General features: G+C 36.7%; 1 protein-coding gene across 9 annotated transcripts in view; it reads left to right on the top strand.

Annotated features, from left to right (window-relative positions):
* Positions 1-16,097, top strand: part of LOC109107154 (ankyrin repeat and sterile alpha motif domain-containing protein 1B-like) — a 137,592-nt gene that overhangs the window by 50,997 nt on the left and 70,498 nt on the right. For all 9 annotated transcript variants that reach the window (XM_042740971.1, XM_042740990.1, XM_042740964.1 and 6 more), the window contains 2 exons: positions 6,529-6,667; positions 15,557-15,693. In XM_042740971.1, coding sequence (XP_042596905.1) covers positions 6,529-6,667; positions 15,557-15,693 — 276 coding nt within the window. The remainder of the gene's footprint in view (positions 1-6,528; positions 6,668-15,556; positions 15,694-16,097) is intronic.

Raw genomic sequence — 16,097 nt, 5'->3', positions numbered from 1 at the left:
CATTTAATATATAAAAAATTTCTATAATATAATAATATTTCATATTAAAATAATGTAATTTTTAATTTGGGTAATAAATACTTCCACAATATACTGTATCCGCATACTTTATGATGCAAACTTAATTTCTGTATTTCTGCTTACCGTTTTATTTTAAAATATTTTGCAACAATGTGTTGAATTGGTTCATGGCATCCTCTTTCTATTATTTCACTCATCTAAGCTTTTTAAATATGTTGATTTTTATATTTGTATTCATTCTCACGGCCAAATGCAAGATAAAACTGGTACATCCATTGTATGAAGTGTCATGTTGCTATGGAAACTTTAGCCAATTAACCGCTTAAGACTTCCTGGGCATTTAAAAAAAAGTTATTTTTATCTTTAATTCTGATCGTGGTTGAAAAGATGGATAAGGGAATGTTAATAGTTGGATTGAGGGTTGCCATAATGCCAGAATGAGCAAGAGGGTTTCCCGTCCCTCAGACAGGAAGTCTGATTATCCCACAGGAAGTGTAATCGTGTCACACGCTGATCCGCCCACCTGCGCCATGTGAGGAGACCTCCTCCCGCTACCATGGAAACAGGCATAGTGAAGGTGCCAGCAGGCTGGGGGAGGGGAGACTCCAGCTCCAGCAAGAGTTGGGGTTCCTTGGACTGCGAGTCATACTTCTGCACCCGCAAACCAATCCTGAACTCCGTCACTGGCTCTCCTCCGCAGGGAGAGAGATGCATGCGGATTCTGAGGGGTTCTCATAGTTGCTAGGAGACACAGAATTCATAAAGTGCAAGGCGTGGGATATCCTCCCACTTCCCAATTGACAGATCTGAGTCTCCATCAAAACAGGTGCGTCACAGCACTGCGCAATAACATCCAGAGAAAACATCCAGAGATAGAGGGAGGGGAGAGAGAGACCGGCTATCGGCCTCTGCTTTCTCATTCAAGCTGTTCTCCAGCATTCCTCTGCCGCCCTTTTTTATTTTTCTATCCATTCTTGTTTTCACCGTTCGTCTTTTCCTGTTACGTCATGTATTTGCATATGTAAAATTGGGGCCTGTGTATTTGTTTTTGTTTTCTTTGGTTTGCACTTTCGCCCCCCCAGTGCTGCAGTCAGCAAACGTGCTTTTAATGTTTATGCCGAAAATGTCTTGTGATTCCAGATCAGAGTAAGCGCTTCCATCAGCAGCATCTGCTTTGCAATGGTTTTCTCCACAGATTAAATTACTGTTTACAAACAGACACTCTGCAGTGACACTTCTGGATTGTTTTAGCAGCCCGGAAAAAAGAGCTGTTTTAGGTTGGGACTTCCATGTAATTGAATTAAAATGCTCCACCATATATACAGGTATATGTGCTATGGCACGTGTTGACTCTTTGTGCATAGATATATATGACAATAAAAATTATTACAATTTTTGCATTCATTCTTAATGTAGTTTTTAACTTTTACTCTTAATTGTTTAGGTCTGATCAATGTCAAAAATGGCTACTTGGATGCTAAAATATTTATTTAAAAAAAAAAAAATCAATTTTCATTATAAACCAGGTATTACTTGATAATAACTTTTTCTTTATTCTTTTTATTCTTATTATACTATATACATTAAAAATATACATTACCGTTAGTAGTAAGAAGGTGTTTTTTTAAAAAAGACATTTAATATTTCTGTTTTTACTAAAAGCGGTTCTTTTGAACTTTCTATCTAAAATCAGAGTTTCAACAAAAAAAAATTAAGCTGCACATTATTTTTCAAAATAATGATAAGAAGTGTTTCTTTAGCAAACCAGCATATCAGAATGACTTCTGAAGGATCATGTGACACTGAAAACTGGAGTAATGATGCTGAAAATCCAGCTTTTCCATCACAGGAATAAGTTGCATTTCAAACTGTAATAATATTTCACAAACTTACTTTATTTTTGATCAAATAAATGCAGCCTTGGTGAGCAAAAGAACCTTCTTTCACAAACATTAAAAACCTTTGAACGGTAATGTATAATGCTATAAAAACAAGTAAACAAAACTGTAGCACTACTGATCACCATCCCTAAAGCGGTTTTATTCCGAAGGACCCGGAAATTTAATGATAATTTAATCTATTATTATCTATTACGCCAAAATTATTTCATTGTATTTAAATGAGTAATTTGATTGGTCTTGTCCGGCTTGGTGACTTTGTGCTCTTACAAAAGCCACTAATAATGGCTAATTAATAGCTCTGGGAAGTGAAGTTTTTCATGTGTATTGTCCATTTTAATTGAACAGAATGGCTTTATATGAGTGTGTGAATTTGTTCGTGGCTCTCACTGACTGCCCAGTGTGATTTAGGAGTCGAGCCGGGCCACCGCTTGCTGTGGTTAATAGATCACTCTGAAAACAGTGCCGGGACAAGAATCCTAAACGGCTGCTTGTGTTTTATGAGCCGTTTAGAGCCAAATGCAGGAGATGCAGCGAGGATAGGTTATACTGCACATAAATATACAGCCTTATTAAAGGATGAGTTATACAAATATAAAGTTGTTGTAAGAGTGATTTCAGTCATTTATTTACCACCAAGCGACAAGCACAATAAAATGCTTTTGTTTGTGCTGTTGTGCTCTTATATATATACTTTTTTGTGGTATTGTTATTTGTGTTTTAGTGTGGCATTATTGTTGTGTGAACGACCAGTGAGATTTGTTGTAGTTTTCTTGTTTAGATTTTGTGTATCATTGTTGTTGAGTGCTTGGATTACTCACACGGGCGCTTTTGTTACACTGTGATAATATAAAGGAAAGCCATGACTGTAGTTATTCCGAAGCAGCGGGCTCCCTCGAGTGATTGCATTAAATGCTTCCTCTGTCATATTTGTTTTAATCTTCATCCTCCTCCTCCTCCTTTCCCACAGTGTGGCATAATCTCTTTTGTATATCCGTGACTCAAAATCTCAGAACCCCAGCAGTGGCTTCATCTACCGAGAAGGTTTCCGCGCTTCCTCCTAGGTGCTGAGAGATAATTAGGGCAGCTAATGAATGTTAAGTTCTCACAGGCTGTGCATGATAAGATGATGATGGTTTGTCCTGCATAAGAAAGTTCTCATGAGCATTCAAATCTCAAAATGCCTCCGGTCTCCCTACTGGCCCTTTGTGAGTGTGTGTGGTTAACCAGCTTAGTTTTTTCCCTACCGTTTTTTATTTTATTTTAGATTATCTGTAACTTTCTCATCACTCTCACATTTTATTCGTTTTTGAAATTTATTCTTTCAAAAAGTTCATAATTAATGGCAGTTTTTTTTCCCCAGGAAAACAGAATGAAACTACTGATGACTCATCCTGCACTAAACAGATTTTCGTCCAATCAGAGGCTCTCTAAAATAAGAATGCCCGCCTCTAGTTGTAGTGATTAGCAAGTTGGAAAACATTGTGTATTTTATTTATTTTGTTGATCATTTTATCATTTTTTATTAATTAGTTAATAAGTATGTGTTTATAGGTTAAAAGATGATTTGTTTAATAGATGTTATTTTTTTTCATAGGAGGATTTTTTTTTTTTAGCCACTACACACTCAAAATTCAAAATTATGAATTCAAAATTGTGGCTTTTGATCTATGCCTGTTAGATTTGAAGCCACCCATGGCTTATTTCATTTTATATCATGTCATCTCTGTTAGCTTTGAAACCATTTATATGTTAGTTTTCTTTTAAAAGTTCACAGTTAATGCAATTAATGTACCTAAGTCTCATTGGCTGTTTTTAATCCCTTCAATTATGTCTTGGCACAATTTCCTGTTTCAGTAGGAGACTTGTCAATACATGAAAGAAAACTGTTATACTCTAGTGGTTCAATAGAGTCTGCTAGAAAGCCCAAACTATTTTTTTCCATTTATTGTCCTAACTTCAGGACTCAAAACATTGTTTGAAGCAACAAAAACATAAGGAACAAAATAATGATGGGTCTTGCCGTTTTGATGGATCTTGTGACAAGTAGTGTTTTATGAAGAGACTGGCTAATGTACTGTAGGATGCTGCAACACAATAGTCAGCCACAAATAAACTGGGGATTTTTTCAAGCGATGACTACGATTTACTTCTTAATGTGAAATGCTGTTTTATATAAAAGCTGGTTAATATTCTCATGCTAATCATCATTAAAAGGTGTTGCTAAAGGTTCATTTGACCTGCAGATGCAACCCTTCTGTGTTTTCTCATCCCTGTGGATTGAGCCAGTGTGCTGAGGGAAAGTGTAAGAGAGTTTATTACATCAGAAGCAGGTGCAACAGTAGTCTGGCATTTTTATGAAAGTCAGAAATTTCCATTTCTGTCTGCTAATTTTCTTTTTTCTCCATGTATTTTCTTTCCCCAGCTCTGTTTTCTCTCTCTTTTTATCATCTCTTGCACCGCGTTATATATCAGGCATAGTGAGATTATTTTGGCTGGAAGTCTTTTAATGAGAAAATGGTCTCGAACAGGCTACTTTATCTTGCTGATGTTATTTATTTGTAGTTCCTTCGTTTCCCCGCTTATTGTTTGTTCGGTTTATAATGAAGCCTAGCTGTGAAGCATATTGCAACAAAATTGTGTAAACCGGAGGCTTGTGTGTATCAGTGAACTTTTGTGACTTCCTTCCCCCCCACTGGTATAGCCCTCCTCTATAGCACATGACCAAACTTATCTTCCCTCTCTGGCTTTATATCAATCCCTCTATCTGTTCTGAGAAGTTCTCTGAGGGCCTTTTATGCTGTGGGGTCCTCCTCCAAAATATGCAGAGCTCAGATTAGAAAAGCACAGGAAATGACAGTGGCCATCAGATACTGTATCAACTGAGAAACAGCAGTGACAAAACGCCGGATAAATGTGAAGAAAACCAAAGCAAATAAAGCGAAAAGTGCTGAGAAAGGGAGGAAGACAGGAGTTGAGCCGGCTGTAAAGTCTGTCAGGCCCCAGTCACACGTGTGGCTGAAGATTGCAGACGTGACTGAGGGGCGTCCAGGCAGATTTCCTATTTGGATCCGAGTGCACCAACTGCAGCCCTGCATCAGCACGCTAATTACTGACCTGAACCGCTTCTGTTTGTTTTGTAGTCTTCCTTTTCAGAGAAAAAAAATGAAGTTCCTGTCTCTGCTGTCAGAGAGAGGCAGAGAAACAGAACAAGAGCTGTAGTGTCCTCGGACAGTCAGGCGCAACAGCGTGATTTTGTTTGCATGCCGAAGAGTTTAAATTTTTACAGTCACTGTGAAGAAATTAGGATCTGCAAGAGATAAACAGGTACTGATATATTTTATCATAAGTGTGGAATCTATGCTTTGTGTGTGTACAATATTAGTTATAGATTGGTGACAAAGTTGTCTGTAAATCTGACAAAACTTGTATTGAGAAATAGTATTATTGTTTTTTAAATGAGTATGAACGATGAATTTTTATTTCATCATATAACATTTTAATAAGGTTACTACATATATTTTGTATTGCTATTATAAGCATTCTTCTTATTTATAGTATTTCTTATATTAATATTATTTAATGAGTGAATGTATTTATTTATTACTTGGTTGGTTGGTTGTTAATTAAATATATGTTTGATTAATAAGTATTTATTTAATTTACAAATGCTAAAAGTTGTCTTCTGTGTTAAGGGGTATGTTAGCAGCAATTATTTCACAGTAATATTATTTCACCAGCAGTATAACTGGAGAAATATCATCCATAAGTTTTCTGTAGTTTTTTTCTCGTTCTGTGTGGCCAGTGGGTAGTTTCCTGTCTAAACATGTGCATGCTAGCGTACAACGCAGGAAACCACTGATTCAAAGCCCATCCTTTTCCCCTCCTTCCTGCTCTCTAAGTATTTTCCTCGGCGTGTGCCCGACTCCTCTCTCGTGCCCCACCATGCTATTTAAACTGCCAAAGACTGATAAAGTCCAAAAGTAGGTTCTTGTGAACACGGCTTTGATCTGTCTCTGTCTTTCTCTCTTTCTCAGCTCTCTATTGTTCTGTCTGTTGATTTCTCTGTGTGGCTCTCTGGAGGGCCTCTGTTCTTTCTGACTGGAGCTCTCTTGAGTGTGGCTCAAATGAAGAGAGAGGGGAAAACGATCATTAGAGGAAGTGGGAAAAGGGGAGAAATACGCAGATAGTTTATATGAACAGAGGGAAATAGAAGATGAGATGAAGATCTGAAGGAACATTCCTAAACCCAAGTTTTAAACTTAACCAAGTTACTTCCCATATGTGGGTGGACTTTTTGACTTTGGCCTGTAATCAACCACCTTGCAACCACTCACAATGCCCTTATATCATGGAAGTGACCTTTGCAAGGACCACTCACGATTTCTTCAGAAACAAAAAAACTAGTTGTTAAACATAACCACAGAGAATACCCTGGCAGCCACTCAAAAAAATACCATCTATCTATCTATCTATCTATCTATCTATCTATCTATCTATCTATCTATCTATCTATCTATCTATCTATCTATCTATCTATCTATCGATCTGTCTTTTGTTTATCGGTCTGTCTAAAGACTCAGATTTGTGTTATGTTGTTTGTGTGCAGGACAAGCGATGTGCTGAAATTGGCCATTCTCCATCACTGGATGTGTTTTTACCAGAAGATGAGGACAACCCTTATGAGTCAGTGGCTACAGCTGTCACACACAAACCCTGCTCTCTGGACATCCACCTCCACAACAGCGGTTAGTAACTTCAAATCAATTTAAACGAATAAAATCAAGAAAAACAAATGAAAGCTAAATAAAATTAAAATATAAAAACTATATGTAGCTGATGTAAAAAATCTCAACACTAAAACTGCATTCATCCTGTCAGAAAAATGCTTCAGAAAAATTATATTAAAATAATAATTTACTATTTTAAAATAGTAATTATAATAAAAATAATGTATAAATATATGTAAAAAATCTTTGCACTTTTATAATGGATACAATAATAATAACAATAGTATTATTATTATTATTATTGTCTAAATATATATAAAGGCTTCACAAACCATTTCCTATATTATATTATATTATATTATATTATATTATATTATATTATATTATATTATATTAGTATTTTTATTATTTTTATTGCCAGTTTCTAGTAATCCTGAAGACCTTCATTAGCTGGTTCAGGTGCATTTATGTAGGGTTGGACAGTGGACCGTGGTCCTCAAAGAAATGAGTTTGACACCCCTGTATTATTTTATAACTATATAATATTATAGCATATTATAAATACTTCACAAAACAGCTGTCCATGCTATATCTTTTGACAAACACAGAGCATTGGGCCCCATAGCACCCTCCTCCTCCTCTTGTGGTAGTGTTTAAGTAGATGAGTGTAGTGCTGGGATGCTATGGCCTCTGCCGCAGTTCTTTCCTCTGGCATCATTCCTGCGGTAAGGGTTAGGGTTGTCGTGGAAACAGCTTTAGCCTTACCCAGAGAGGTTGATGAGTCACCTGCAAGTTGTCATGGAGACGCAGTGAGCTGTGTTGCCTGTAGGCCAGTGATTCACACCTGATGCAGCCGCAGTCACTGTTTATCTCTCAGACCACTCAATTAATGTAGCGGCACTGTCCGGCAGGACTTCACTTCATCTGTGTGTGTGTGTGTGTGTGTGTGTGTGTGTGAGCGAGAGTATGTGTTTTACTGAAACTATTTCCTGTGTTACTGTACTTTACCCCTCTGTTTGTGCTTGTGCAGATGTTTGCGTGAACATTTGTTTATTTTGACCAGCTCTATTTTTTGGCTCTTGGTATCTCCAAAAGCATGAAATCACAGCTTGCAGGACTCTTTTCTCTGCCTGATTATAGTCAACACTGCAGTTTTGTGCTGCAGTAAAGCACAGGACCAATCAAAATACTCACACTGGTATATCAGAAAATAAATAGAGATGCTTGCATTAGTGGTCGACCGATATTGGTTTTTTAACAGCCGATGCCGATATCTTGAAAAGCAGGGTGGCCGATATTTGATTAAGCTGATATAAATTGAAAAAAATTATTATTAAGGTAAGTGGTTAAATAATAATACTTTTTTTGTAAGTTAGTCAGCTAAATTTGTTTATTTAAATGTAGCTAAAATAAATCAATTGCAACCACTTACCTTAAACAAATTAGTAAATTTAATGAATCATTTTTATTCATTGTATTTAAGAAATTTGAAATCATTTGAAATGGGTAAAAAAAAAAATGTGTAAAATAAACATGCTTATACTTTTTGCTTAAGAATTTTTCACAATAGACAAATATTTAATAAAAATATAAATAAAAAGGAAGCAAACACTGTAACCAACTGGGCACTCAGTATTCTGGGAAGTTTGTGTGCATTGGGAATCACATTTTTTTCAAATAAAGCCAATGTAACACTCATTTTACACACAGCACACAGTGAAAATGACATGAATATGACATTGGGCAAAAGCATGAAGTGCAGCATAACTGGAAATCACGAGTTTAAAGTTTGTCGATCGCGCATGTCAGTGAAGCTGAACTCCCCTCCTGTCAGCTTTCAATTCACATGGACCAACCGTCACACAGAGAAAACGCGGTCATGTAGGACACACATCCACACTTTATAAGATCTCACAGCTGGATTAGACTAAGTTTGCAAGGTTTTTGAAATTAGATGTTCATTAGTCATTCAAAGATTTGTATAAATGATGTAAAAGCATATTTGCTGAATGCTGATGGCAAACGAGAAAGTATTATAATGTTTGCCTTTCTATTACTAACAATATAAAAACAATCGTTATAATACTTTTTTGTATATATTTTAATTCCTTTTGTTTAACCATTCTATCTTATTTTAGACAGACGTCTATCCGTATTAGACAGAACTGTTAACAACGACAGCGAACAAGAGGGAGAATGTGAGCACTGTGTGTTCAGGCGCTGCATTCTCAGCGCTGTCAAAATAAAAGTCCCGCCATGAACGCATCGGCCAAACAGAAAAAATTATATTTGAAAAATGCCAAATATCGGCCGATATATCGGTCGACCACTAGCTTGCATATCACCATTACAACAGGATAATCACTGTGTTGGGTTGAATGAATTCAAGGACAATTTTTTTATCATGTTAACTTTAAATCAAGTTTTTGACCCTGCCTAAAGGCGAAGTTTGTATTTTTTTATTATTTCTGTCCCAGTTCAATGTGCAAGTAATAAGAGAAACAGAGATGTGTGCTCATAGTTCACCTCTCTAGGTCATATCCTGTACGAGTCTGTGCAAGAATGTTAACCATGACTGGTAAATAATGACTTGCAACCAACAAAGCGGTTGTGAAATGTTTGGTAAGAGCTGCTCACAAGCTGAAAACGAAAGCAATATGGATTTAAAATGAAAAGATCATCGAGCATGATCATGAAAGAAAACTTTTAAGCTCAACGGGAAACAAGGAAGGACACTAGTAAGCTGGCTGTTGTCCTTTAGGTGCCATCTAAGTAACCATTTCCAGACAGTTTTTGTTAGATGGTTGTTGTGATTGATTTGCTTATGTTTTATTAAGTGACAGCTTGTCAAAAACAGGATTTAGATGGAAAGAATCAAGACGTGGCTCAGCATAAGTCCTGTTACAGCTGCTTTGGTGTGTCTTTTCCTGTTTATTTATCTCTTCTATGTCCCTATCTTCTGTCAGTCCCCTCCTTTTGTTCCTATTCCATTCTTAAAAAAAATATTATTATCTTTTAAACTTAAATGAACAAGTCGTGTTCAATTTTGGTAACATGTGATGAGCCTTTTTCCCCCCATGTGACCTCAGATTACAGTACTTCAGCTGTCTCCAGTCCAGTCTTATCCAACATTAACATACCTCAGCAAATCATATTATGTGTTTTTCTTTTCAGTGTTTGTCCAAATATGTAAAAAATGGTTGGTGGTGATGGTGGTTTGAAAGAAGACAAAGTCGACATAAATACAGTATTAAAAAATAATTTTTGTTTGTTGGGTATGTGTGATTGTTTTTTTATTTTATTTAATTTATTTAATTTTAATCAGAAATGTGGTGGGGTAAATGAAGGGCTTAAATAAATATAAATGAATTCCACAAATTCAGCTTTACTTACTTTAAGTAAAGTAACTTTATTTAAAATGCATACAACATTTATTTTTATATTCACTGGAAGTACCAAGGGTTCCAGGCAGGGTTTCGTTCAGTAAATCCATCAGTCATCTAAAATGTTCAATATAGTACAAGCATCTCTGGCAGTTGCATCATTAAATTTGGCATATAATAATATGTTTGGATATCCATATTTCTGTGCACTTGGAGTAATGGCCTGCTAATCTTTTAGCATCTGTGTCAGAAGAGTCGGTGTGTTCCCGTGGCTCCTCTACATGCCTCATTTGTCCCTCAGTACCGCAGCTCCATAAAGGTTAATGGCTAATGGCTGAAAGAGCAAAACACAAGTCGAGTTCTTCCCCGGCTTCCTGTCCATTACCAACAGGGTCAAGCCCCACTGAGCTTCCTACCGCAGTCACAGAGCCGCCCGCTGTTATCACAAAAACAGCTGCGAGCAGTTTTGACAGTTACACTCTTTCCCACCAGCTCCGTTAGGATCTCCCTTTCTCACATGCACTCATACGATCACCACAGCGAGGATGAGTGTTTTAATCCACCACGAACATTGTTTTAAATGGGACTCTGACAGGCGTCGATAAAGAAAGTACAAATATAAAACCGTGTGCAAACGACAATCAAGTCTGCCATTTTGTTTCAATTATTAACGGTGCTCAGTTTAGTGGTTCATGAATATTCTGCCATCATTTGCATACTAGAGGAGCGGAGCTTGTCAGTATTCAAGACACTGGTGTGTGAGGGGAAGAAGCGAGCCGTGTATAGAAGTGTGTGTCCATGTGGACCCAACTGAATTAATTGTATTTCTGTAATTCATTAGTCTGCTCGGCGTTCACCATGAATACAGAATATAATTTTATCATACAAATTCAGTGTCAAGAGTATAAGGCTGACATATGTTGGTTAAAGCACTTGCGTATGAGTGAGGTGAAGTCTGATATAAATAAAATATAAAATATATTTATACTCGCAAACTGATTGATCTGCTTTTTAACTTCACTGACTCACTGATTCAATAATCGGTTCGCAACTCACTGGAGGGGAAGATGTTCAGTGAATAATGACTTACGTTTCAGTCTGTAATCACATAAAATTATAGTATGGCTTGCCAATCTATAATCTGAACTACTTTTATGATATATTTGTGACCCTGGACCACAAAACCAGTCATAAGGGTCAATTTTTCGAAATTGAGATTTATACATCAACTGAAAGTGACTTAAGACTGGTTTTGTGATTCATGGTCACATTTATGGTCCCTTTTGATCATTTTTGAAGCTTGAAAGCTCCCGCTCACTTTCATAATTGCATGGAAAAAGAGTATTTGAAATATTCCTTTTTTGTTCAATAGAAGAAAATTATACAAGGTTGCAGTGACCCTGATGATTAAGGTGACTGAATGAATATAACCCCCCCCCCCCCTTTTGGTGACATCCACAAAGTGAGGTCTTTCCAAATTAAGATCACTTTTGGGGACTATTTTGTCCCTGATGTATAACTAAGTAAATATATGTGCATGCTTAGATGTGATGTGTTTTATTGCCTAATTACCTACTTGTTTACTTTTTCTGGTTGGATACAGGGGGAAATTATGCTTTTCGCTTTAAGTCTCTAGTGTTTTGACTATGTCAAATTTTGTTGCTCATCTCCTGCCTTTTAGTTGGCAATCAACTGATTTGAAAAACAGAAGAAAAGGAAGATGAGGATGGTGTTGAATAAATAAATGCAGCTTGGATTTGTCTCAGATTTTGTCCGCATGAATGCCTTAGGGCTTATTGACTCACTTGGTAGTCATTCGTTTAGAGCTAACATAATCATGCCATACTGTTTTCCGCATTCCTTCATGCAGGATTGGATAAAGAGAGATTGCACCTAAAGAGATGCTGTTACTGTTTCTGAACAGCGTGGCTCTCACACAGAATGAGCTGTGTGTGATTGATGGGAAGGATTCTCAGTAATTTGGTGGAGGATTCAGAATGTAACCCACCCTTCACCTCGTTCTGCTCTCTTTCTTTCTCTTTTCCTCTGTTTCAACCCTCATTCACAGAGAGTGATCCCACTCAAGGGAATTCTGCTCAGATGATAATGCGCTCCCACTCCTACTCTGCAGTGTGTGTGTGTGAATATATATACAGTACACGTGCTATTTTCAGATTACGTGTCTTAAAACCAAAACACTCATATACAAACACACACAGCGTGTTGTACTGATCTAAGGGATCAGATCTTACAGTATTACTTATGTTGTTAATACACAATTGTTTTTACATTTATTGTTAGGCTTTTTTTTCTCACAGGATTGAGAACGATACAACAGAAGTTATGACTTTGTACAAGTCAAGCTTCTCTTAAAAAGTACAATTGTGGTACTATGGTACAGTAATGGTGTCAGATGTTAAAACCATTGAGCTTTGATTTATATGCTACTGAATGATTACTATGTTCATGCATCATGGTATTGGTAAAGTAATTCAAGGATATTATTTAACTACACTGGTACATCTCTAAAAATTGTAACAGTATGGTGCTTTTTGGTATCGTCGTCTGTCACCAGTAAAACAAGATCTTGAATCTATTACACAATAAACCAAATATTGTAAGTAATATTTACTAGTTTGACTGAGTTTGTTGGTGTTTTTTGTGTTGGTTGGAGTTTGTCGGTGTTTAATGGAGCTTGTTAGGGTTTGTTGGAGTTTGTGACATTGGAATTTGTATTTTTTGGTTGTTTGTTGGTTGGAGTTTATTGGTATCTGATGGAGTTTGTTGGTATTTGTTGATGTTGTGTGGAATTTATTGGTATCTGATGGAGTATGTTGCTGTTGGTTGGAGTTTATTGGTATCTGGTATCTGAGTTTGTTGGTATTTGTTGATGTTGGGTGGAATTTATTGGTATCTGATGGAGTATGTTGTTGTTGGATGGAATTTATTGGTATCTGATAGTTTGTTGGTTGGAATTTATTAGTATCTGATGGAGTTTGTTGGTTTTTCTTGTTGTTGGATGGAATTTACTGGTATCTGATGGAGTTTGTTGCTGTTGGTTTGAGTTGTATTGGTATCTGCCAGAGTTTGTTGGTTGGAGTTTATTGGTATCTGATGGAGTTTGTTGGTATTTGTTGATGTTGGGTGGAACTTATTGGTATCTGATGGAGTATGTTGCTGTTAGTTGGAGTTTATTGGTATCTGATGGAGTTTGTTGGTTTATTGGTATCTGGTGGAGTTTGTTAGTGTTTGTTGGAGTTTATTGCTATCTGATGGAGTTTGTTAATGTTGTTAATGTTGCTTGGAGTTTATTGGTATTTGTTGATGTTGGGTGGAATTTATTGGTATCTGATGGAGTTTGTTGTTGTTGGTTGGAGTTTATTGGTATCTGATGGAGTTTGTTGGTATTTGTTGATGTTGTGTGGAATTTATTGGTATCTGATGGAGTATGTTGCTGTTGGTTGGAGTTTATTGGTATCTGATGGAGTTTGTTGGTATTTGTTGATGTTGTGTGGAATTTATTGGTATCTGATGAAGTTTGTTGCTGTTGGTTGGAGTTAATTGGTATCTGATGGAGTTTGTTGGTTGGAGTTTGTTGGTGTTTGCTGGAGTTTGATGTTATTTGTTGGCGCTGGTTGCAGTTTATTGCTATCTGATGGAGTTTATTGGTATTGGTGGAGTTTGTTAGTGTTTGTTGGAGTTTATTGCTATCTGATGGAGTTTGTTAATGTTGCTTGGAGTTTATTGGTATTTGTTGATGTTGGGTGGAATTTATTGGTATCTGATGGAGTATGTTGTTGTATTTGTTGATGTTGTGTGGAATTTATTGGTATCTGATGGAGATTGTTGCTGTTGGTTGGAGTTTATTGGTATCTGATGGAGTTTGTTGGTTGGAGTTTGTTGGTGTTTGCTGGAGTTTGATGTTATTTGTTGGCGCTGTTTGCAGGTTTATTGCTATCTGATGGAGTTTATTGGTATCTGGTGGAGTTTGTTAGTGTTTGTGGAGTTTATTGCTATCTGATGGAGTTTGTTAATGTTGCTTGGAGTTTAATTGGTATTTGTTGATGTTGGGTGGAATTTATTGGTATCTGATGGAGTATGTTGCTGTTGGTTGGAGTCTATTGCTATCTGATGGAGTTTGTTGGTATTTGTTTATGTTGGGTGGAATTTATTGGTATCTGATGGATTTTGATGGTATTTGTTGGAGTTTATTGCTGTCTGATGGAGTTTGTTGGTGTTTGCTGGAGTTTGATGGTATTTGTTGCTGTTGGTTGGAGTTTATTGGTATCTGATGGAGTTTGTTGGTATTTGTTGATGTTGGGTGGAATTTATTGGTATCTGATGGAGTTTGTTGTTGTTGGTTGGAGTTTATTGGTATCTGATGGAGTTTGTTGGTATTTGTTGATGTTGTGTGGAATTTATTGGTATCTGATGGAGATTGTTGCTGTTGGTTGGAGTTTATTGGTATCTGATGGAGTTTGTTGGTTGGAGTTTGTTGGTGTTTGCTGGAGTTTGATGTTATTTGTTGGCGCTGGTTGCAGTTTATTGCTATCTGATGGAGTTTATTGGTATCTGGTGGAGTTTGTTAGTGTTTGTTGGAGTTTATTGCTATCTGATGGAGTTTGTTAATGTTGCTTGGAGTTTATTGGTATTTGTTGATGTTGGGTGGAATTTATTGGTATCTGATGGAGTATGTTGCTGTTGGTTGGAGTCTATTGCTATCTGATGGAGTTTGTAGGTATTTGGTTATGTTGGGTGGAATTTATTGGTAACTGATGAAATTTTGATGGTATTTGTTGGAGTTTATTGCTGTCTGATGGAGTTTGTTGGTGTTTGCTGGAGTTTGATGGTATTTGTTGCTGTTGGTTGGAGTTTATTGGTATCTGATGGAGTTTGTTGGTATTTGTTGGTGTTGGTTGGAGTTTTTTAGTGTCTGATTTTGTTGAAGATTTTTGGTCAGTATGAATTGACCTTATGAAGCACACATACATAACAATATAAGAGCAAAATACTTTTTTTGTTTGATTTTACAAACTAAGGGATGGGTTAAAATTATTTTCTTTAGTAACTGACACTGACAAAAGCTGAAATATTGACAAAAACTTGTACATATAACTCAGAATATTGCAGCAAAAGATGATAAAAACAAAAACGCAATAAAAAAAAAAACAATGACGTGATTCAGTTCTATGTGTATCACACACTGGCTTTCAGAGTGGTAATGGTGCAAAGGCTCCGAATTAGATGCTCAGTGTTCAACCATTTCATTAGCATTGAAGACACACAGGGCTCCTTCAGAATCTTTTCCAACTACTGCTAGATGTGCTTTCATTGCATTTCTGCATCATTTAGTTTCTTTCCATAAGTAGTACTAATTGCCAATGACTTCAGAATCAATGGTGGGAAGACATTTATCTGCCCAATTTTGTCCTAGAACTCCACTTCAGGCTTATTGTTTTTTATGTATGAACTATGTGGTTTTAATTTCAGTCTATCTTAATCTCTCTGTACTTTGTATTTCTAGGCCACTTCTCACATATGTCGGTCAGTGATGCAGAGCGAGGTAACCATGGTGACGACTTTACAGGCCTGACTCCTGACTGCTCCCCTCCATCACCTGATACAGCCCTGAGGAACATCGAGAGAGTCATCCGCCCACAGGTACACACACACACAAATACAGGAACACACATGCACACAGAGTCTATTATGTTGTTCTGCTCTCAAGGTTAATGGTGCTCTTTTAGATAAAACATAATCTGGCTGTAACTATCGCAGCATCTGTGTGTGGGAGTCGCACACACACAAGAGCAGTACTGTCTTAAATCTACGCTAAGATACTAAGTATTCTTCATCTTAATTATACGGCTATTACAAATATTCACATGCCCGACGGGCGGATTCTCTTCATGCTTTGATATGCAATTGTCCCAGGCTGTCCTCATCCGAGTTTTTTTTTTTTTTTGATTATCATCAATTACAGTACAGTAAGATCAAGTTGTAGTGTTCCAAGAAAAGTGTCTGGACAAATAAAAATGTAAAAGTACAATTAAAAAGTAATTGCA

This window comes from Cyprinus carpio, chromosome A4 (genome assembly GCF_018340385.1).
Source record: "Cyprinus carpio isolate SPL01 chromosome A4, ASM1834038v1, whole genome shotgun sequence".
In the NCBI taxonomy this organism is placed as follows: Eukaryota; Metazoa; Chordata; class Actinopteri; order Cypriniformes; family Cyprinidae; genus Cyprinus; species Cyprinus carpio.
This window is presented reverse-complemented; position numbering and strand designations above follow the sequence as displayed.